Source organism: Falco cherrug, chromosome Z, assembly GCF_023634085.1.
Source record: "Falco cherrug isolate bFalChe1 chromosome Z, bFalChe1.pri, whole genome shotgun sequence".
In the NCBI taxonomy this organism is placed as follows: domain Eukaryota; kingdom Metazoa; phylum Chordata; class Aves; order Falconiformes; family Falconidae; genus Falco; species Falco cherrug.
The window spans coordinates 77,972,783-77,997,769 of NC_073720.1; the positions used below are offsets into that span (position 1 = coordinate 77,972,783).

The following is a 24,987-nucleotide window of genomic DNA, read 5'->3' on the forward strand; positions in this document are numbered from 1 at the left end:
CTTCATTACAGATTCTAGAAAGCACTCACGCAGGAAGTATAATGTCATCCTGAGTTGTTACTATAGCAGCAACAACTGTGATCAAGAATAAGTAAACCTAAGTGCGGCTACAATTATGTTTTTCTTAAGCAGAAGAGTTACCAGCTAAATCTTCCATCTTCAAAAACTGCTTTTTTTTTTTTTTTTTGGTCACATCCCTCAAAAAATGTCAAATAGTATTTTTATGTTAACTTTTTCTCCAAGCTTCAGTTTTGTCTCCTCTGTGTACATTTCAGGTTCCAGTTCTCCACGCACTGATGCACATTAAAACATATGCCTGCAGAATCTCACTGCATAATGGAGATTTATTCAAGAAGCTTTCATCTTATGCTATGCGAATCAGACTATTACTTATCATCAGAGGGGTTTGTTTGTTTTGTGGGTTTTTTTAATTTCTGACAGTGACCAGATTCCTCTTCACCTGCACATATGTTCAACTAGTAGCCTATGCATATTATGAAATTTATTTGAACAGCAAGGAGTGATAAGTACCAGATCCAAAAGCAAGAGATAGAAAGCCAATCTTGAAAAGATGGAGTCAACCACATATGAAACAGGAATGCTGACACAGTAAATACTCGAATAAACTGCATCCATATTCAGACCAGTACTAGCTGTTAACTTTCTGATTATATTTTAACCACTATAGCTTCTCGAAGGTGGATGAATGTGTATTCATTGTAGACTTAAAATCTGCCTTGATGGAAAGTTGGCTCCAGCACATTCCACTGTAATTGGTATCCGACTCCACTAAATTTTATAATCCTTGCTTTAGTCTGTCCTTAGAAATGAAAATTTGTGGTGAGTTCTAATGCTTAATACTCTGCATTTTTGCAACCAGGTAAATATTCCATACATGCAATTAGTACTTAAGTACTATCCTTCCTACATACACTTAAGTGTTACAGAACTGTAGTATCTAAAAATCTAGATTTGTTGCGCTGGCTAGTTACATAAAATGCTTTTGGCTTTCTCACACAAAGCAGTAATTGTTTGGGCATCTTTGCTGTCAATAGCTTATATAAGAATAACTAATACTTGAAATATAGCATAATATTACAAATGCAGAATGTTTTCATATCATTAGTTATATAAAATCTAGGTGGTTTTTATTTACTTTGACTAAGCCACTTGTCAATTGCATTCTCATATTTTTTTGGTTCCTTTAACCAGTCTTGATGCCACCTAAGGTTGGCAATAACATTTGAGTAATTCTGGCCCAAACTTTGTTTCCAACTGATAAACTGTCTTTTGTTATACTCCTTAACAGAAGAAGAAACATTTGGATAGTTTACTATTGAGCGAAGTAGTGTGTCCAAGGAATGTACAATTATTGGGAATTTTACGGCAACATTTGTTAGCTCATCTGGATCAGCAGTAAGGTCTGGAACAAAGAAAAAGTCAGTTAAAAGCCAATTTGCATTTAAGTAAATCAATTCAGTCAGTTAGAACATAGAGGTTGTAACATACCAAACAGTTGTGGAAGTACTGAATGGCCATCTGAGTATGCGATATATTTCCATTTGCCAGTTCGAAGCATGTACATGGAAGAATTGACATTGCATCCGTGGTACTCGCTCAGCACCCATGAGGGCCGAAGCCCTCTGGCTGACGCTTCATTTTCAGCCTTTCCACGTAGCAGCGGTGTAAGCGAATATCCACTGAGGTTCTGTGGCACAGGAATTCTTGCTACATCTGAGCAAAGATATACAAAGTCAAAACACTACTGCAGTTAACTGTGATTGAAAAACCCTAATGTAATGCTACAGATGTCTGAACATAAATTCTATTTCATTAATAAAACAAACATTTGTAATTATTCTTCTTGTAGAACACAGGAACCAAACATACGTAAATATTAAGAAAAACCTTAAGGAACTTTCCAAAGTGAGCTACCCACTATCTTGATCAAAAGCACTATCAGCTATGTCTAAGTCAATCTTTAACAGATGTTTTTAACTTTTTAACAGTTATTAACTGATCATAATAGCCTCCAGTGATAGGTGGTGCTTTTTTGTTATTTTTAATCATTTTACACCCTTCCCTCCTGCTCTGACCATATCAGGCAGGAGAAAGAGATGTCATACCATGAAAGGACCCTAAAAGCTCCATATCCAACATAGCCTAACCATTCATTTCTTTGGTAATAATGGTGCTAAGCACCTGTCTAGCATCCTTTATCAGTGAGTTACAAAATACTTTACGAAAGGTGGCCTTTATAAGTTATCACCTATAACTGGTGGGGAAACCGAGCAACACGTGGCCACTTGCTTCTCTGGCAGGGCTGGAGATAAAGATGGTATCAGAGGTGGTATCAATACAGTGCACATATGGAAAAACTGGATGACTCTATAGCTTGCTAGATGGCCCCTAGAAGATGCTGTAACTTGAATAAGCTTCCTTCATATCAACTTAAAAACATCTCTGGCTTCCAAAGATCAGATCAGTATTAAGAAGCTGCAAAGACTCTCAGAGACATTCTGAAAAACACGGATGAGAATCCCAAGCATGTTAGCTAAACTCTGTTGTGTCTGGAAAATGGGGTATGACAGTAATGATGTTTTAAATCACCCTACTGAACATAGCATGTAGTCATCTAAATTCAACACTTTCCATTTCACAGAGCACCGTGGTAGTATTTTATCTTCTGTGCTATGCCAAGTGGTGATACTCAGATATATAAACTGCCCACAGGTGACTTTTCCCTTCATCAGCACATACCTTCCTTTTTCTCCTCTGCTTCTATAGCATATATACCTGTCAATAATCTGTAGTTCTTCCTCTAGTAAATAAAAAGGCCAGCATTTGACTAAGCACTAGGAAGACCTGTAACATGTAAACCCAGTAGCTTCTGGCATGTGGGCTAAAAACTTGAAAAAATACATGATATTTGAACAAATGAAAAAGGGATGTAGGCCTTCCTCTTCTGTCATCCGAAACCAGTAACGCTATTCATTGCAGTAACTGCATTTACATGTGAAGAATGCTCCAGGCTGGCTGGCACCTTCAGTAGTTCCTGCTTTCCAACAGAGATCCAAAGGTACCTCCGTACAGACCAACAAAGTTAGTGCTGTCTGGAGGAAAGGTTATGCTACAACCTGTCAAAAAATCCTGGCTGAATTACCTGTATCACCCAGATTCTGCTGGAATCAAAACTTCTGTACCACACTCACTATAGGGTGCACTGAATGCTGAAGTCAATAAAGGAGGAAGTATTGAGCAAAACATTTAGACGGCGCCTTAAAAGAGATTATTGCCCTGAGACAACTGAAAGCAAAGGGATTAAATTTATCACAAAAAAAGACTTGAAATCTATTTCCTCACTAGTCAGCAGCAGCATGCAGCCTGAAGAGATAATAGTTGACAGAGATGATTCTTCATGTTTTCACATTTATCTTGAGCTAAGTGCCTTTTTTGACATTCAGATTACAGGAGAGGGGAACTGCCAGAACAGAAGGAAAGGACTTAAAAGTTCTGGGAAGAAAAAAAGAAGGAGGAAAAGAACAAGAAGGAAGGATGTTAAACCATCTGACCAATTATATTACTTGGGGAAAAGGCACAAAGAAGAAAAAAAGATATTTTTAACTCTTTACATATGATACCAGAACTTACTGAAGAACCACATCTAACACAGATGACTACATATATAAAAGATTTGATATCAGAATTTGGAAGAGAAAGCTACTCAGTTTATAGCCTGTTTTCAACTGCTTCAGAAGTTTTGAGAGGAGAGAGGCAGATAAATATCGTTTGTGTAGAAAATCAACTTAAAACAGTACAGAAAATGATTTTTCATTGGCTTTTACTGCTAGAAGTACCATTTTACCTACTGCCCCACGATCTCTCAGGCAACTGCAGTATACACATGACACTTCTTGAAGGGCAAGCTTTGCAGACTGCCTTGAAAAGAACATTTTTCTAGCCTAAAAGATCCCAGATAAAGCCTCAAATAGTGAATTCACCTAATGTTTAGATCTAGTGAGATTCATGTCTTGCATGATTTATCACAAGTAACTGTTCAAAAATTCACTCTTAAAAGTAATTTCCATCTGTAAGTAATTCATTGTCAGTTCTTTTTATTTGATTTTTCTGCCCCATAACAAATATTTCCATATCCAAGAAAGTAAGAATGGATATCCATTATCATAAACTATTACACTTGCCCTTTCTATACAAAGCTTTTATCACATTTTTTCCACATGACCCTTCATAAAGGATATTCCTTTGATAAGATAATGAACCTGCTATCCTTTCAGGTTTAATCTCATCTCTGGATGCATTTACACTGTAATTTCTACAGTAAACCATCAGGTATAAAGACTAGCAGGGATTATTAATATCTAAAGCAGAAGTGACTGTTACAAAAAAAAAGGTGATAAAACAAAAATAATCCTATAAATAATCATTCACTGTAATTGTGTTGATGACAGTTAACAGTAGTAAGGAACATCATCAGCTCCTTTATTTAATTTTGACATCATATTTTTGCATTTTGTATTAAGTCCATATGTATGCTCCACAGATAAATTATCTCCTTTTGTGTTGCTACATTGCCTCACAAAAAGGAGATATAATTCTGATTATAATACAAATGCATGGTAATAATAGTAACTGGGGAGGGGGGGAAAATCACGTGAAATGACTTGACTCACCAAGCATAGTTGGATATATATCCACAAGAGATACCACATTTGGTATTTGCTGCTGTTCTTTTATGCCTGGCCCCATAACTAGAAGAGGAACATGCGAACTTCCTTCATACATGCTCATTTTATAGAACTGCCGGTGTTCCATGGCAAGTTCTCCATGATCTGCAGTGAATATAACAACTGTTTCTTTAAGTAGCCCAGTATCTCCCAGAGCTGAAATAATCTCACCTGCAACAAGAAAGATATTGAAAAGGATATGTTCAAAATAATCCTTTCAACTTCAGTACCTGCAAAGCAGCATGAAACACTGAGAAATCCTAGTCAGAGGGTTGGAAGCTCCTCTCTCTGCCACAGAGGGCAAAGCCCAAAGTGTTCAGGCCCAGAGTAACATACAGTTGTCAATGAGTTGCAAGGGTCTGGCTCCCAAGGAAGTGTGGAGGGTAACAACCACAAAAATTTCAAAAAGCAAGGATGCACCACAGGACAAGCTCCATTTCTGCTATTGTCACTTTTGGTTAATTTCTAGCATAACTAGTAATAGTTATTAAAACAGCAGTAAAATAGGTCATGAGAAGTTCTGACATTTAGGCTGAAGCACTCTTGACGTATCCACCTTATATATAACCAGTGGAAGTTTCTCCTCCCTGTGCCAACATACCCACAGAAGCCCTTTGCATACGCGTTTGTGCAACACAGACAGGGCCAAGATCAATGAAGTTGGTAATTAGGCAAAGCACTTACACATCTTTAACATTAAAACACTAAGATGGTTCTTGCTTAACAGACATTAAAAACTTAAAATACATTACCAAATTAAACTGCAGTGCAGCTACCTGGGAATACCTTAATTTCCTAAAACTGTCAGGCTCGTGTTGATCTCTTTTCTTTCATAAAATGGGGAAGAGTAGATGTGTGTCTTTTAAATTACTTCTAACATTGCTAAAATATTAGCTTATTTATTCATTAATTTTGTATTAGAATACAAGGAAATTCTTGTTCTTTCATGGCCACTTCTCAAATTAAGAAATAAGATACTGTAAATGAAGACCGATTTGCATTGTAACTTTTATGTATGTAGACCTTACTGCAAACTAGGAAGAATTCGGAATGCCTAATTAATTCTTCTTTTTTCTTCTAACTTTTTATAATTTGCTGCTAAAGGTGACGTCAAAGGTAACCTTATTGTTTAGTCTATGTGTAATAGCTGTCGTCCAGTCTATGCATTTGAAAAAATCTCCAAGGAAACTGCTTATGCCCTAAAATGTATCTTTCCTTCCAGCTCTGCTTTGCTGGTCTGTCCCCTTCACAACTGTTTCCATTATTTTAGTTAGAACTTAATCAAAGAGTATTCTGCTTCTGTTGTATATGAGCCAAGTAATGTTTTACTGGGCTTTTACAGGGCCTCTGACTGGTGGTTGTGATTACTTTTCAGAGTGCTCTGTCTCCTTGCAACAGCCTTAAAAGCTATCCAATTATTTATCATATAGACTGGTAAGCAACAGTCATGTGACTTAGTCCCAGATCTGAATTGTGGTTCCCCCCCTGCTCTGCTACACTGCCCGCCCCCCCCCCCCCCCCCGCCACCACCAAGAAAGCCCCTATAAGCATTTTTGTAAAAAATTCAGCACAAGAAAACCCACCGTATAATGAAACATTACCTACCCAGCATGGCATCTGTCTCTGCACACATAGCATAATAAAATGCTCTAATATTTCTCACTTCTTGCTTTGTAAACTCTCCTGTGCAATTCTTGGTGTAAGACGAGTAATAGTCTACTGGATGCATCTCTGAAAAAGAAGACCATCTGGGTATTTTAATAGCTTCATAAGTTACCTAAAAATGAGAGGAAATTTACATTACTTCAGCAACTAAATTAAAGAATTTTTAAAAGAATGGATTTAATTTACAACTTTTTAGCATAAATTCAGAGCAATCAATTTGTTGTCCAGGAAACACCAGCTGCTTACATGTTACATGGTGCTGCTACCTCCTCAATACTTCCCCTCTGCTTCCCCAGGTATCAAGTGATTTTAAAAGAAAGCTTTGAATTCTGCTAGAAACTAAGGTTAGGGGCCAAAAATATATGCTTTACCAGCCGATGTCTTTCTTTAAGACAGACACTGCAGAACAATCTTCTAGAACTGTACTCTAGAGAAAATACAGAAATACTGGCATAGTGTCTCATCAAAGTAGGATAACTACAAAGCATATGTACAAAAAATAATGGGAGCTTAAGTGAACTTACAGAACAACATGGAAATTCACTTAAATTTGGGAAGGTCTGCAGGACAGTGGATGACAAGTCTTGACATCTTGATAAAAACAATTCAGTACATTAGTCCAATTTTCTAATACTTTTTTATTTGTTTCTACAGATGTCAATCCATTTAGTTATAATGCAGTGTAAGATCAGTTTGAAACTAAAAAGTGGGAACCAAACAATTACAAATAATGCTGGATTTCTATATTCAAACTGTGCAGTCACAGACATTGTGTGCTGCAGTACCAGCTTTAGAGCCTCAAAGTCTGACATACATTTAGCCTAGGCAGTCATACTTGTAAGTGCGTGCTGTGTTTAACAGAGTTAATTACTCCTATATTGTGGACTTAAAGCACAAATTATCACAAAGCAGAGAAGATGTAATCTCAGTATGGACAACTTCAGTTTATTAAATAATAAAACCACACCTCTGAAAATCTTCTCTAACAAACAGAGGCGAGGCCTACATTATGGCACAGGAACTCTGGTGCCTGTCCAGCACCTTCCCAGGGCTGCAGCCACAGCTCCACACCTGAGCTGGCCCCAAACGTGTAGCGCTGGCTCCTGATAAAATACCCAAGATGAAATACTGTCCAAGGGCCTCCACGCGGCACAAAAGCAATCAGGCCAAAGCTGCCCCTGGAAGCATTACATCCCTGTTTATTGGTGTAGCAATTTAAGTGTCAAACCCTGCTGAACCCCATTTGGTTTTGCCCCATGTGTGGCATGGATGACTGAGAGCTGTCTAGGGAGCTACTAGCATAGTGTCTGTCTCTTGAGCACATGCTAACATCATGTTGACCACCAGAGCTGTTACAGCCATGTGTTCTAGTACCCATAAAGTTCCACTTCCCATGACAGTCAATACTCTTTCTTACCTAGCACACGTATTAAGTCATAGAATCATTTAGGTTGGAAAAGACCTTTAAGATCACCAAATCCAACCATTAACCCAGCACTGCCAAGCCGACTGCTAAGCCATGTCCCCAAACGCCACATCTACATGTCCTTCAAATACCTCCAGGGATGGTAACTCCACCACCTCCCTGGCCAGCCTGTTCCACTGCCTAACAACCCTTTCAGTGAAGAAGTTTTTTCTTAATATCCAGTCTAAACCTCCCCTGGTGCAAGTTCAGGCTGTTTCCTATCATCTGTTACTTCAGAGAGACCAACATCTAAACAGCTGTTAAGACACCAAGAGTTGTAAGTGCCCACAGGGATAAAACCTGGCTTTGTAATAGACAGACAGACATACCAAAACATAAATTTCTTTTAGGCCCTATAGAAAATAGGCTGCAAGAAGAAATAATGGAAAACAGAATAATAGCAGACAACTGCTTCAGTCATCTCCTGATTGCTGAAGGTCCTTGGCTAAATAAACTCACATTTTAGACTTCTCAAAGGGTATTTATTAGTTGCTTAAGATATAATGGGAGCAAAGAGTGTCTCTCTCCATCCATCGTTTGTCAGAAGACTGAACTCTATTCTATAGGACTACAACCTAGTTTGAAGGATTCACAAAGTCATAATGCCTTTGTCTGTCTGTTGTATTTCATAGCTAGGAAAGAAGCCACACGTCCTGAAAAAGTGCCAGTTTGTGCAAAATAGAGGGGACCATCTGCTTAGTTTAGCAACACAGGGTTTCATAAACATACCGAGTTGATACTCCGTTCTGTATAAGCTCCCTAGTAAACACAATTTAAGTCAAGTTCATCTTTGCACTCAAACTTCTTCATGAGATTGAGCTCTGGCATTTTCAAAGACTGCTCCTTCCATGGCCAAAACACAGATACATCCCAGAAGAATCAGCCAATGGTCAATAAATGGTAATATGTGGGTCACACAACTGAGTATGTATGTATATGTAGTGGTGAAAGGACCTCAGCAATAACTGCATTAAGGATGACAACAATTTTGTCAGAGATGTTATAACTTTGTCTGTGACTTGATGGAAGGTATCCCCACTTCCCAAGACACGTCTAACCCAGCTGTTAGCACCTAGCAAGTTTTCCTGAATACCCAAGCTAGAACTTGCTTTTTACAAATGAAGGGTTTTTCCCTCATGCTCTTCCTCTCCCCACAAACTTCTCACCATTTCTAGAACCCACAACCCTCACTATTACAAAGAAACTCAGATCTCTCAAACTTGATTTGTATATCCTTTTTTCTAAGTCTTTCCATTTTTATTGCACCTAGATAAAGAGATTTTGCAGTTCCCCATCAGAAAAGGCCATGAGTTATATAAATTGTGTATGTTTTTTTCTGAAGAAAGCATAAAGTCTTTTCAAACCTAATTCTCAGTTCTTCAGCTGCAGAGACTTTTAATGCTTTTATGCAGGGAAAGCTATTGTAACCCATTTATATTTTTATATATATATATATATATATATATATAAAATAAGATAATGGCACCTGGAGAGCACACAAGACAGCAAAAAAATATTTTCTTCTTCTCTGGAATGGAGTGCTATCTGTCAACTTTCCACATACTGGAATAGGATGGGATTTTATGCACTCTATTTCAATGGAATTTTACTGCACTCTAAAAAGACTGAAAAGCTACAGCAGCATGGAAAGAAGTTAGCAGAAAAGAGACTTATGTTGCCTCATGTCAATTACATACTTATTACAATACATACATACCTATTACAAAAGAAAATAACTCAGACAGAATGATTACATATAGCATAATTTATAACAAGCAGAATACAGAATGTTGTGACCAATGAACTTCAGACCATTGCTGAAAAAAAATTACAGCTAAGTGTAGCAACAATTTCATCCTCCGTTTAACGTATTTCTAGCCATTAAATTTTAAATTTCTTTATTGACTCAGTGACTACTGCTAACAAGCCCTTTCCTATAACAAGGAGAAATTCTTCATTTCTGTTTGCTTACCCTTAAATCAGAAATCTACCATCCCATCCAAGTACTTTTTTACTGTGTACCGAAATATCAAAACTGAGTCTGACTTGAAAAATCATGTAAGGAATAAAATACTATTCATAGTAAGTACTGTTATAAATAAATGTATATTTAAATTTCATTTTCACATACCTTTTCAAGCCAATAGGGAGATGTTAAAAATGTAGAGGATCCAAAATTTTCTCCTGCATAGGGTGATGGATATGGGTGTGGCAAATTTAGTCCCAAGTAAAGAACAAATGGTTGAGTAAAGTTAATGGCCTCTTCCTTTATCCATTTCACTGCTTTATCAGTATTCTGCCAATCTGCTTCCATCACTCTCACATGCTTCCTGTCACCAGTAAGCTTTACCATGGGTCTCCCTTCTTGCCGCAGCAGGAAGTCAACATCTCTAGTCCAAGCTTCCACACGGTTACTGAAAATATATACACAAGATACATAATCAGTGGAAAAAGTTTCCTTCAGTTTTCCTCCAAGTCAAAAGAGTTAAGAATTCCTGAAGAACTTCCTCTATACTTGTAGCTGCAATCTATTTGTAATTCCTACATAAAGAGTTGTTATTCAACTGATCAGTATCTATTGTGCATCTACTTTATACTCTGACCTTGAGCCATTTTTTTCTGCTTCTGAATCTTCTTTCATATTAATTATAACCTCATGCCAGAATGGTTCTCCTCACATCTACAAAATAATATTTAGAAATAGCACTCCATCTTGTTGAGCCGGCTCCCTATTCTGGCATGGGTTCAACCCTATTTATCTGGTAAAGAGGGCCTTAGATTTTTGTTACTTGAAAAAGTCCCATGGGAAATAACTTGCCTGGAGAGGCTCCTTTAGAGGCAACATATTTTCTTGGATTGTACTATTACAACATTTTTAAACACTATCACTTATGACAAAAATCGTTTGATTTATTCTGTGCAATTGCTGTTGATACAATGGATAAATGCTATAAAGAAAAGGGAATAATATAGAAGGGTATAGAAAAAGCAAGAAGAGAAAAAAAAAAAGGCAACACTTTAATGATAAAATATTTTTGGAACAGATTTTCTATTATCATGGCAACTGTTGCCTCTCCAAAACACTGAGAAATCTGAGCTGCAGATGTCCTTGTTTCTTTGCCAGAGCGAATGACACCACAACTGCTGCTGTACACAAGTGTTGGGGAGAAACAGCTCATTTAAGACCTTGACTAATCTCCCTTTTGTTCATGGCAATTCCAATATAATCAAAGAAATAATAAAAGAAAATACGAAACTGTTCAAGGTTTGATTATGTACTTTCATCAAAATGCATCATTTCTATTGTTTAAAGAGCATCTAACCAGTTTTGTCATCACAGGAATTTTACCAGTCTGCTTTTAACCTCCAGAAGAACTCTTCTGAATTATCTGTAACAACAATTTTTTTAATTGTTTTAACTCCTGGTTTAGGCTCACACTTTCAAGGTAAACAAGCTTACACAATTTACTTAAAACAAGTTAAGGTAGGTAGATGGCCTATAAAGAAACCACGTATCATAAATACTAATATGAAATTATGGTAAAGGAGGGTGTGTGTGGGGGTGTCGGTGCATCAAATTGCATCTAATATCATAATACTGACATATACAGAAGTTGTCATGTAAGCCACAGACCACTCTATCCAATCACAATGAGGTTAGGATCAAGTAAAATAAACTAAACTAAAATCCCCAAAACTCAACCCCTCCCAACCCCAAAATATCTGCTTCAGACCCTTTCACATTCCAGAGCAATAAAGGAGGTGTTTTGACACACCCATGAGGAAAACTAAACATCAGGCAGAAGAGGAGAAAAAGATATGCCAAAATATGAATCTTCAAAAAGCCAGGCAGAAAGTTGAAAAGGGGGGCAATAAAGATTCAAATCTTTGTTAAAAGAGCAAAGACTTGACAGATATTTATTCAAAAGCTTTAGAAATTAAATTAAATTTCCAACACTTTCAATGGAAATGAAGGGGGGGGTTACATCTCCTTTGCTAGTGGACAGTACTCCAGTGATTCTAACAAGCATACAATGGAAAAAAAGCCACTAAGTAAAGGACGGGAATATAACAATGCAACACTGAAGATGAACTACCACCATTATTAACCCAAGTGAAAATAAATACATGGGAGTCAATAACTACATCTATTTTAAATTTTAAGTGAGGACAGCCACCAACATTCAAAAGCACACATGGAGTTTTTCTGACAGTAAGCAGGGGCTTTGTGTACTCAACAGTCCAGAGGGTGAAGATCCAGCTCTTTCTGTTAGTATGCTTTGTATGCACTTCCTAGGAGCCCTCTTCCTCACACCTCATTAATTCACAGCTATGAATAATTATCTTATGAGTAAGTCACATTCAAATGGATACCTAGTATATTTCACTACATATCTGTATATTTAAGATATGTGAACTTCTCTAGTTACAAAGATGATGTGAGTTAGCAATGTGCCATTTGCAATAGGTTAGGACAAAACAATCCATTTATGTCAAACATGTTGCAGGAGAAAAGCTAACAATTACTCTTTTATTAGGTAAATACGGGATCAGGGAGCAGTGGTGGTTTTGTCATTTAAAGACAACACAGGTGGAAGAAAAGTTTCTAAAGAGGTAATACTGCCTGCTGAACCTTGTGCTAATTGAACTCTTGTATGTCCCTTTGCTAGGCTCCTTTTTAACAAGAAATTAAATCAGCAGGACATTTTAATTATCACCACAATAAACAGGAACCTTTGTCATAACTGTTCTTCACTATTTTTAGATTAAGTGGCTTTTTAGGGTTTTTAAATGACTACACAGATGCCATGCTAGGAATGAGATGTAAATTTTTCTTTGACTGAGGAACTCTATTTGGCATTTCCATTTTTTGAATTAAAACCAGTGTAAACTGCTGTTTCCAAATTCCTCTTGTGCAGGTATAGAAAGGCTGACTAACCGCGTTTTATTTTTGTTTATTCTCAAATACTACCCGCATTTATTCAACTTAACAATAAGGGCTTGATCCTGTTAAGTACAGATCTAAAACTCTCACTGAAGGGAAAAATGGTATAAAAGATTTGCACCAGGTGGAAATGTAGGAAAAAGGCCTAGGAGAAAAGATAATTAAAAACTGCAACACCACAGTACTTTTCTGTTACCTTTGAAGTGCCTAAGAATTCAGCCTCACATTAAAGTAGATGAATCTACACATGGCAGAACAAGAAAAATCAGAGTACACAATTTTAACTGCACTGATACTGGTGCTGCTACAGTTTTGCAAAACCCTGAATTGATTAATTACTTCTCATCTGTGGAGATGTTACAAAAATACTTACAATGGTATCGACAGAACCACTGAAATATGAGAGTACCAGACAAAGTAACTATGAGAGCAAGGTGAAAGCAGTGGTGTGCATCCATAGGCAAGAATGTGAATGATACCAGCGAACAGGTCAGTACGGGAGAAGGGGCTGTCCGCGCTCAGATCACCATACAGATGACTTGTCAGTAGCATCCTCATAGAAGGAAGGCAACCAGGTCATTGCACACTGTGTGCCATTCCTCTCCAACAGAAAACCAGAATACAGTAAGATAGCTACAATACGGAAACAAAAAGGCTTTTTGCCTAATGTTTCTGAAGACTGAAGTAAGCAAGATTTCAAGGCACAGCATCACACCACAGTAACTTTTCACTCCGAAAGAGTGTAAAATACCTATGCAAAATAACATTTCATCATTGCCAATCAACAGAAAACTAGGAAAGACCTCATCAAATGACATCCCTTGCCCTACCACATGCCAGCAATCCTGTTCAGAACACAAATCCTAGTATTTGTAAGTTGAAAGAGTTTACCAACTTAGAAAGTTAAGTAACATAAAAATTACATTCCTGTTCTATACAGTCTTACATTAAGGTTTATTTTGTGTTCATTCCTGCACTAAAATTTGAGAACTACGGACTATCTGTTCAGCTTTGCTCTCCCCATGTGAAGGCCTTTGTACTGAAGCCAGGATTCACCAATGGCCTTCAGCTCAGGCAAATGAAAGCAAGGCTTCTGCAATCCAGACATTTATATGCAACCAACCTTTTCTTTAGCGCCAACTTGGTGTTCCACTTATCATATGAACAGCCAGGAACTTCTGGAATTACTTAGAGCTGCTCTTCTTTAAACCTAGAGTGACACTGGATTAGAGATAAACAGATTGCAATGTTATAAAACATTTCTTCCATCTCAGTTAAAGGGCAGGGTGAGTGCATACTATATACCATTTAGATAACCCAAAATTTTCCCTGCACAAAAGTGATTCAGAAGAAAAGTGTAAGAGTCTGAATAATACTGCAGATAATTTACATTTTTCAGAGTAATTTACTGAAAATCTATTCTAGAAATGCTTCAGAATGATGCACTCACAGAATTATTCATGTCTTGCTTCATTACATAGCACAAAATCTGACCTTTTGCTTTCTCAAAGAATGGTCTGTTACTGGCACTTCACAGGATGCTGTTAAGACTCAGCTCTTTTGAAAAGCATGAATGCCTGAGGCAGTCACAACGTAACATCTCTACATTACAACACCACCACCATCTCTAAGCATTCACCTTAATATTCAGTTGTCTTGCCAGAGAGAAAGTTTTCCCAGCATTCATATAAGCAAGCACAAAGAATCACGGTAATACTATAGCAGATGACTTTTTAGTACATTGTGTAAGTACTGTTTCTGACAGGAAAAACCCAAAAAGTCTTAAGAATAATGCAGTCTTCAGAAAAAAAAAAATCAAACCAAAAGACTAGAGGTCAAACACCCATCTGTTTCTAGCTAAATGCCAAGTTACTAAGAAAAGCTGCAGACACCTACAAGAGAGAAACGTCAGTAGTACATACATAAATATGTACACTGTCTGGTAAAGTAAGTAAACATGAAGTTTTTGCTGTAAGTCTGCATTTGAATAATCTTTTACTTCCGACATAGAACTGGTATAGAGAAAGTGAAAAAAGCTTTCTTATTTTTGTCAGTCTTAAACTGATTATTACTTTGGCCAGATTCTGAAGTGGATACTATTTATAAAGTATTTTGTAGATGAAAAGCAGTGTGTATGTGCAACACACTATTAACTATTAATGTGACCTTTCAGCTTCTGATGATCATTTTAGTGAGGGAAGCAAGGAAATTTTAAGTAACTCTGACCTGTTTAGTATCAAAGAAAAAACTGCTCTTTATTATAATATCAACCAAGGACATCATTATTAATCAGGGAGACCGTGCACCTTCATAAAAACCACACAGAAGTAAGACAGCGTATTTTGTCCCAACTGTCCAGACACATTATGCTTATTACTTTTTGAATATAATGCAGTTATGCTCTGAACTCTAAATTGCTGTAATTTAAGTATTTTTTAAAAAAAGAAAGCTTTACAGCATAGGAAGTAGTCATACTGGGTTTGTGTGGCAAGGTTTTGGTAGCGGGGTGGGGACTACAGGGGTGGCTTCTGTGAAGAGGTGTCAGAAGCTTCCCCCATGTCCAATGGAGCCGATGCCAGCCAGCTCCAAGATGGACCCGCCGCTGGACAAGACCAAGCCCATCACCAACAGCGCTCGCGCCTCTGGGATGAAATATTTAAGAAGGGGGGAAAAATGCACAACTGCAACCAGAGAGGAGTGAGAACACACGAGAGGAACAATTTTGCAGACACCAAGGTCTGCTGGACCAGTCTGTTCCTGAAGAGTCCCACAGAAGGAACCCATGCTGGAGCAGTTTGTGAAGAACCGCAGCCTGTGGGAATGACTCATGTTACAGAAGTTTGTGGAGGACTGTATCCCATGGGAGGGACACCACACTGGCGCAGGAGAAGAGCATGAGGAGTCCTCCCTCTGAGGAAGAAGGAGTGGCAGAAACAATGTGTGATGAACTGACCGCAGTCTCCATTCCCTGTTTCCCTGTGCTGCTGGCAGAGAGGAGGGAGAGAAAATCAGGAGTGAAGTGGAGCCCAGGAAGAAGGGAGGGATGGAAGAAAGGTGTTTTTAAGATTTGATTTTATTTCTTGTTGCCCTGCTCTGACTTCTAATTAGCAATAAATTAATTTCTCCAAGTTGAGTCCATTTTGCCCATTATGGTAATTGGTGGGTAATCTCTCCCTGTCCTTATCTCGACCCATGACCCTCTCATCATATTTTCTCTCTCACGTGCAGTTAGGAGGGGAGGGATAGAGTGGCTTGGTGGGCACCTGGCATCCAGACAGGGTCAACCCACCACAACAGCACAAATCTATAAAAACAGCAAAGGCCTTCAAAAGAAAACAAAAAGCCCACATCATGCTTTGTGATGGTAGATTTAATATTTGAGTATTATCAAATTTTTCCTTGTTCTGCTTTTCCTACACTGCTAGTATAATCAAGCCACAAAGTCTCAAGGCAAGGCAAAAATGGTTTATGAATTTCACTTAGCGAGCAAGACCAACAATCAAAAATAACTTTAATTCATGTTGGGCAAAAACACAGTCTTGATATCCACCTTCCAGCTACAGGTAAAAGACAAAGTGCATCTGTATGGGATATGCTTGCTTCTGCAAAAACTTGCAAGACAGACCCCTGCTAGGTTCCTAACACAATTTCTTTTACAGTAAAGCTAATACCGTTCCGATCAGAGACAGAAATCACTTGCCAGACTGTTACATAGTTTGTTGACTCCTGTCTATTTCATAGCAGGAGAATCTTATCTGATTACCTTACTGAATGATGTCCAGAAGTATAGTCCAACTTCCCATACTTCTGTGTGCGGTAGCCATGCTTCCCCATGAGATCCATCCACGTTACATAATCTGGATCTAGACCTTTGAAGTTATTCCAAGATTCTGTTAAATGAGTGAAAAGACCACTCCACATAGCTGTGGGAAGAAAAAGAAAGAAAAAAAAATACATTTTTTTGACAAGTAATTGGTACTTCCTATCTAAATGTAAGCTGAATATTCTTGAGATGAGATCAATCCTCTTGTTATTTTAGAGGTAAAAGTTCCTCATTGTGGTTCAATAGAGCAGGGAATACAAGGTATTACTCTTCCAAATCTTATTTTCATCATCAATATGAGTAACAACATTTACTAAAATAACCCCCAGAACTGCAGAAGAAGGTCCCATCTCTTCAGGCACTATGCAATCATTAAATCAGGGTTTTCTGTAGATCAGGAAATAATCTTACTGATTGCAGAAAGAAAACAGCATGGTAGTACAGATCCTGCTGAAACAGTCATTATTTACATGTGTTCCAGAGTATTATCTCCCCTTATTCTGGTTAGATTAAAATTTAAAATTAGGTATGTTTTGGAGAGAATTACAGTATATTATTTTCATAAATACTATATGCCCTCAGTTTTACCCTCAGTTTCAGATAATCTGTTTCACTACCAGCTGCAGAAACAAAGTGAGATTATTAAAGAAGAGGACAAGAAGAAATGAAATGAAGGGAAGAGTTGCAAAGGAACTAAATGGCAAGTTTTTATTAGTGAATTCCTGTGTTTCTTTGCAGCTTGTTGAGAATTGTTCACTCTTCCCAATGCTAATTTAGAGTCTAAAGGAGTCCTAAGCTGAAACTAAGCTGTTCTATAAGTAGTGGAAATATCCTGTAAGCACAAACAACATGTCAATCCTAACGCCTATGCCATGTGAATACTCCTACCTTTCCCACCTCAAAGTCCTCCTTCCCACCATCTCTTCTAGTATCATCCCCGACACCTCCACAATAGATGTACCTTCAGTTCTTGCAGGTCTCCAAGCTACTGGTTAAACAAGAGATGTCCCACTGGTTTGGAGCTACACTTGTGATGACTGACCAGTGGTCATGATGATGTTGATGGGCCACCTACATTGCTCAGTAGAGCTGATGAATTGTTGAATTCATCATGCAGTCTTTTCCTCACTGGGAAAACTAGACGCCTTTTTCACAAAACTTCCAAAAAATTAAATAACCTAACACAAAGTTATTGTTCTCGACAAGACTGGCTGAAAGACTCAAAAATCAAGAAAAAGAAAATAAGACTGATAGCATGTTCATGTAATCTCACTCACTCAAAATGTGACCTTGAGAAACAGAAAAGGGGACTAAGTTATCAATAAATGGAATACTAAACACTAACACTAAATTTGACAGCCTGTGCCTGCTGCAGTCAGGACAGGTCGCTTCTTCCAGTTTGTACTTGAGGGGAAGGGGGATCTGCCTTTCAGCTGTAGATGAAATCCATTTACATCAGCTCTGGAGGGTCTTCGCAACAACTGACAGGGCTAGTAAAGTTTTAAGATGTAACCTTTGATTCAAGAATATAGCTTCCTTCTAACTTCCCAGCAAATTCTGCAAATGTGAAATTGAACACAGGGCAGTGATTGCAGCAAAGTAAAGAAAAATACTGAAGTATTCAATTAAAGTTACTGAAGGATAAATTACATATTTAACAGAGTGGAATAAACATCACTGGCAGGCAGTGCTAGCAGCCACCAAGCTATTCAGCTGCTATTATTTAATACTTTTCCCCAAGAACAGGGAAGAGATTTGTTAACTTTGTATTGGGAAGGGAGAGTAGCGCAGCTTCAGCACTGTAGCAAACAAACTGATGATATCTCCACAAATGCTAAAGATTTAAAAAAATACTGAATCTTTAGTGGAGTCTACAAACAGCTTTGAGGCTGCACACAGCTGGAAAAAGAACAAAATAAAAAAAGGGAGGAAACATGAGAAACAAGAAAGAGAAACAGATCAAACATGTGAATACTATGTAAATACACACACAAACTAAAAAATTTACTGAAAAACAAAACAAATATACTGAAATTAAATCCTTTGACATTTCCCATCATTACCACACACTTAAATTGACACATGCAAGTATTTATCTGATGTTTTGCTCGGTCCTACCTGCGCGGGAAGGACAACAAATTGGAGAATTGGTATAGGCATTGAGAAAGACAGTGCCATATCTCTTCATAAAATTCATGAAAGGCAAATCCACAGTCAGATTTCCTGGATAAAATGTCAAGCGTCCATCCTGCAATCAGAGAAAAACAACACATAAACGGCATTAACCCAAACTATTGGCTGCATAGACATGTTACCTTGAATTTGTACTATTCCGATATAGCCAATTCTACTCGGGTATGGAAAACAGAAGCATTGAGAATATTTAATTAGATCAATAAAAAATGGATTACTTATGAAAAAGAGGAATGTAAAGGACAACTGGCCTTCTTCATAGTAAAACCACTTCCTTTCTATTGCTATACTAAGCTTCCCATGATGCATCCAACAGGGCTAGGTATGGTAAAAGATGAAAAGGAGTCAGTCTGAATCTTGATGCAGTTGGGTGCACTGGTATGTATTTCTATGAAACCACAACCAATCTCTCACCCTCATTCTTTTCCTCTTTTTAAGGGTTTATCCATACCACATCTCTGTGAACTTATTTATAACTACAGACTGGAAAAGTGATCTGCAAGCTGAAGGAAGGCTGTTCTCCCACTGAAATGCCATCTGCCATCGTTCCCTTTTGATGTTTTATTGATCCTTCATTTTACCTATTTCTTTAGCTTGAGTTTTTAACCAGTAACTTTAAAAAGATCCAAAATTTTGAATTGGTACGTTCAGTGTACAAAATTATGATGATGTGAAACCAGGTTTCATGTAGATTGCCCTGTTTCAGGTCACTGTCTTTTCCTGTTTCCTGTATGTATTTCCTTGGTCCAGTAAGACGCCTTGGCTTAGCTCCAGCCTTACAGGTTGGCTCTTTGGTGACAGTGAATCTGCACGGTTTAAATAGAACTCCCAATTAGAGACATTACTCAGATGCAGGCATCTGACTAACCCTGCCTGAGATCTGTGACAGAAGCACAAACACCTTAAAGCATGGGTAGCTTAGAAGTTGTGTTTTGCACAGCATTTAGTTTGCAAGTTAGGAAGGCCAGGACAATGCATCAAACGCTGGTTACAAATTCACCAGCTTCTCGCTCATTTGTTCAAGAGACAATGTATAAACTACAACATCAGAATCTGTATAATAAATACCAGCATGCAAATACTTACCTCTAGTCCATATATGGGCAACAGACCATCCTACAAAGTTACTTTAAATTATTTTCATTAGGTGAAAACAGTTCCTATATGAGAAAACACAGCAAAACAGCCTCTATGTGATTGGGCTTGTAACCCTGCAGTAACTTTGTATCCCCATGCAGACTACCACCATCAGCAGCCTACAAAAACTGCTTTCCATGCCACACAATGCACAAGCCTAATTTGTCACAATGGGTTCTTGGTGTCTACTGAAGCCAACACTCATTATTACATGACATCAAGAACAAATGCACTGTGGCTTTTACTGTAATTTTTTGGTGAGAAATCTTGAAAACATTTATTTACTGAGATCTTATGTCTTCAACAGAAAATACTCAACTGAATGACCGCTTTGCTCCTGTTGAATCATAACCAAAAACCAGCAGATACAACCAACGTTGAATCATGGGAGTTACCTTCTCTTAACACTGAATAGGTAGTTTTAGTCAACTGATAAAAACTCCATGCTCGCTTCAGATGGAGACCTTGGACCATCAACTTCAAAATGTAAAGAACATGTACAGTCTCAAGGGATGCAGGACCAAGGCCTTACTACCTTCTGTGAAATTTCACCTTTAAATAGCAGTACCTTTGAAACAGGTACAAACGCTTCTCAGGCATCTTGAGTCACAGTGTAAACTCCAAAGGGTAACAGAAAATGCTATCAGCTTAGAACAAAAAGCAGGTAGATCAATGCATGACTTTTGAGAACTACTAGCCTTTAGAGTTTTCATGTAAGGAAATGCATTTTTGTAAAAGACTGTACTTGTTTTGAAAATAACTGTTTGAAACAAACACAGTGCTCTCCCCTATGAAACATTACACAAACTTACATAGAAAGGACAATTGGTTCTTTCTGTCTTCAGTTTTTCAAGAATGCAGATCAGACAACGTAAGACTTCATGTCAATTTCATACTATGCCTTTTCTGCACATCAGCAGATGTTTCGAATTTTCACTTTAGTTTTACTAGTTGAATTTTCCAGAATAATTTGTGAGAAGACAAAAAAAAACCAAGCCAAAACAAACCAACACCAAAAATAAGTGAGGGAAAACCTTAGTGCTTCCGTTACACATGCCCAGGGGTAGGCACTAATCATCCAAGTGAGAATTTAAAAAGAATACTCTACATAATCAGATTTTGCAAGGTTTCAGAAAGAACCCAGAAAACAGAGTTAAGCACAGCATAATTGTGCTCCACAGCTGGAATTAACATTACTGAAATATTTTAAGATTACAATTATTCTGTCATTGTTTAAAATATTTTAACTTTACAGCACGAGCACCTCATTACCTCACTAGCCACCTATCCATCGTTCGTGTACCAAGTCCACAGTCTGAGACTAACATTTTTTTCACTGTTTAGAGTTCCACCCAGGGAATGCATGCAGAAGGAAATAATTCCATTTGTTTTCTGGCACAAAAATTCTATTGGATAACATGGTGTTGTAGAGAGAAGCACTTCATTTGGCACCAGCAGAGCTAACTGTGGCATCCCTGCACTGCATTGCAGTGGACAACTATGCAGTAAACCAGGCCACTGGAGATCAGAACGTAACACAAAAACGACTACCTGATTTTGTACACTGCTGCAAATGGCAACTGGAACAGGCGTTCAGTAGGACAAACTGGATATAAACCTGTCATCTAATCTACAGTATGATCTTGAAAAGAACTTCGGGCTGAAAGTGCTCTTTAGAAAGTGACTGATGTGTCATCCTGTCAACAACGCATTTACTAGTTTCCCCAGCAAAGACACTATTTGTTTGAACAACTGGAGGCAAGAATTCATTCTTTTGACTGCAGACAGACAGGTGACATGTCTATTCAGTGAATGAAGTAAGCTTCTTTAACAGGATGAGAAGGTGAAACTCTACAACTGTTTCTGGAAATCTACTCTCTAAGAATTGGGTAGCATTTGCGGATATTGAAATATCCGAGGCAATACAATTATTCTGAGTAACACATGCAAGCACATTTCACCCAGGAACTTGAGCTGCACTGCAAGCAAAGCCTGTCTTCACTCAGTTAACTTCAAGTAGCAAATTAGGAGAAAAAAAAAGAAGTAGCACATTCTACCAGCAAGCCCTATGAGCCTCACAGTGCTTGATGTGACCCAACAGCAGAAAGCTGACTGTTTGAGCAAGAGGTCATTGCTCTGGAGGCCAAACACAGACCAGCATCACTGAGAAGAAAATTTTTGTCATGCTTGATGGAAGAGGTGCGAGTCTTTCACAGACAGCATCACCCACAACAAAGGCAGGCACACTTTGAAATGAAAGCCCATACCTTCTAACAGCCTGCAGGACCTTAAGCTTTTTTTCCCCAGAAAAACTGTTAGTATCAACAGTACCCAACTCTTCTTGTTCTCTACTAGTGATGTGATCAAAATGGTTAATCTATTTCTGCCTTCAAATCCGTCTCCTAAAAAACATACACAACACAATGATTCTTTTAACATAGTCTTCTTCAAATGCACTACACAAACACTACAGGCTTGTGTAGGAGTAGCTGGAAAGCTGCCCAGTGGAAAAGGACCTGGAGGTGTTAGTTGACAGCCAGCTGAACATCAGCCAGCAGTGTGCCCAGGTGGCCAAGAAGGCCAACAGCATCCTGGCTTGTGTCAGAAACAGTGTGGCTAGCAAGAAAAGGGAAGTGATCATCCCCCTGTACTCGGCACTGGTGAGGCTGCACCTCGAATCCTGTGTTGAGTTTTGAGCTCCTCACTGCAAGAGGGACATTGAGGGGCTGAAGCATGTCCAAAGAGGGGCAGCAGGGCTGGGGAAGAGGCTGGGGCACAAGCCCCATGGGGAGTGGCTGGGGGAACTGGGGGTGTTTAGTCTGGAGAGGAAGCGGCTCAGGGGGGACTTGATCGCTCTCTACACCTACCTGAAAGGAGGCTGCAGTAAGATGGCAGTCAGTCTCTTCTCCCAGATAACGAGCAACAGGACAAGAGGAAACGGCTTCAAGTCATGCCAGGGAAGGTCTAGATTGGATATTAGGAAAAATTTCATTGCTGAAAGGGTTATCAAGCATTGGAACAGGCTGTCTGGTGAGGTGGTGGAGTCATCATCCCTGGGGGTGTTTAAAAGACGTTTAGATGTGGCATTCAGGGACATGGTTTAGTGGCAGACCTGGCAGTCCTGAGTTAATGGTTGGACTTGATGATCTTAAAGGTCTTTTCCAACCTAAATGATTCTATGATTCTATAAATACTTTTCAGAAACAGCACCTTGTTCCTAATTGTTTTTGTAAGAAACACCCAGATGTCTGTGATGTTGTCTTTCATTTTTGTAAGGGCTACCTCACTAATCCCTGTAAGATAGAAGAATCTTCCTGGTTACAGGACAACATACAGAAGCTTTACTAACATTTGTCTGCTGCTGCTAGCATCTGGAGACAAACTGCCCATTGATGAACTCTCAGGACCTAAATTATTAAAAATTCAGCATTTTATTGGTAAATAATAGTTTTAATAAAAGCTGAAAATGTGGAGAAAAATTCTCATCTAAAAAACCACATATCACTTTGAAACATTAAGAGAGATGATAAGATTATATCCTCCAAATAAAATAAAAATAAACAAAGAATACAGTCAGAGAAAGAAAAGTAAATAAGGAACTACTGCTTTATCTTTGAAATCACAGCAAACATATTTTAAAAAAGGGTCTGAAGAAGGGTAACTGATGTTTACCAAGTACTTAGGAAGAATTCATCTCAAGAATAGCAGGCAGCAGGCAAGAGGTCAAGTGCTGCACTTACCTGTACAGTCAAGGATGGAATTCTGAGATGACTGGGAGTCAACTGTTGATTTCTCAACAGTGAATGAGAAGTGATGAGATGTGAAAGTCCCTGAAAGTAATACCGTGGAGCTTCTGTCTGATTTACCAGGAAGGAGAGATTAGACAAGGTGGAGAAACCAAGGCCTTCCATTTCGTCTGAGTAAACCCCTCATAAAAGCACTACCAGTATGCTGGGTGGGCAGATAGGAGCATGGTGAGAAAAGGGTGAAAAATGTGCTCTCTTTAGCTGTAAGCAAGGAAATACTTAGGACTTGTGAATGAAATAAAATATTTTCTACCTGTCTGGGAGTTAAAACAAGTATGTCAGTAAATCATGTAATAAAGCCATTAGAAATTTATAACAATGTACCTACTGTCTCTTTTATCCGCTTAGCTAGACACTCATCTGACAAGTTTATTGTAACATTTGTTATACCTCATAAAAGTCTGAGCAAGTCAATATATGATGCCCAACAGCTTAACTCATTCATTCCATCTGTGTTGACAGGAATTCTCCATCCCATCTGTTGCAGAGACCTAATTTAGGATTTACAATGGCTAGAATAATAGGGCTTAGTGACCCTCCTTTCCTTTTTGGTTTTCAAACCAACAGAAAAGTATTCATTTTACACGCCAGGTCTGTTGCATGAATTGCTGCCCTGCCTCACAGTGCTGTTGCCAGGCCCTATGTACCCAGCTGGCTGCGGGAACCACCTATGCAGAAGTACTGCCTATCATAACGCACCTGATGAAAACATGTAGCACGCTCCGGTGAGCACAGCCCAGTTTTATTTGGAATACAAGAGTTACTTGCGTCTCAGCGACACGGGAGACCTGCAGTCATTGTCCCAAGCAAGGCCTCCACCCCGTGGAGGTAATGGAGAATAAAAGCCACCCCTGTTTTCGCAGGCCAGCGGGTGTAGCCTGGGTAAAGCCACGGAAACTCCTCGCAGCCACATACTCGGAGGTGCCGGCCACGCCAGGACCTGCGCGACGTCCCCACCGAGGCAGTCCCCGCCGCCCGCCCCCCCTCACCCACGCGGCGACCCGGCCCCGCGCCCGTACTCACCAGGGAGTCGCAGGCCACCAGCACCACGTTGGGCCGGGGCTGGGCGTTGGGCCGGGGCTGGGCGCCGGGCCGCGGCCTCGACCCTACCCAGGGCGCGGCGCCCATAAGGAGCAGCGCCAGCCCTAGCGGCCCGCCGCCTCGCATGGTGCCCGCGCTGTGACCCGCCTCTTCGGAGAAAGGGCAGC

General features: G+C 38.9%; 1 protein-coding gene across 3 annotated transcripts; it reads right to left on the reverse strand.

The window, feature by feature from the left end:
* Positions 1-162: 162 nt before the first annotated feature.
* On the reverse strand, positions 163-24,955 carry ARSK (arylsulfatase family member K). 3 transcript variants are annotated; one of them, XM_055699257.1, is made up of 9 exons: positions 24,803-24,831; positions 22,841-22,937; positions 18,762-18,891; positions 16,584-16,743; positions 10,007-10,289; positions 6,351-6,522; positions 4,692-4,916; positions 1,510-1,734; positions 163-1,423 (listed from the first exon to the last, which is right to left on the reverse strand). In XM_055699257.1, exons 3-9 carry the CDS (start codon positions 18,838-18,840, stop codon positions 1,149-1,151), a joined length of 1,419 nt encoding a protein of 472 aa, XP_055555232.1. In that variant the 5' UTR covers positions 18,841-18,891; positions 22,841-22,937; positions 24,803-24,831; the 3' UTR covers positions 163-1,148. The 3 variants fall into 3 exon arrangements, with proteins under 3 accessions (XP_055555232.1, XP_055555231.1, XP_055555230.1); XM_055699256.1 differs by lacking the exon at positions 24,803-24,831 and adding an exon at positions 23,714-24,736; XM_055699255.1 differs by lacking the exon at positions 22,841-22,937 and having other exon boundaries at positions 24,803-24,955.
* Between the last annotated feature and the right edge of the window lie 32 nt (positions 24,956-24,987).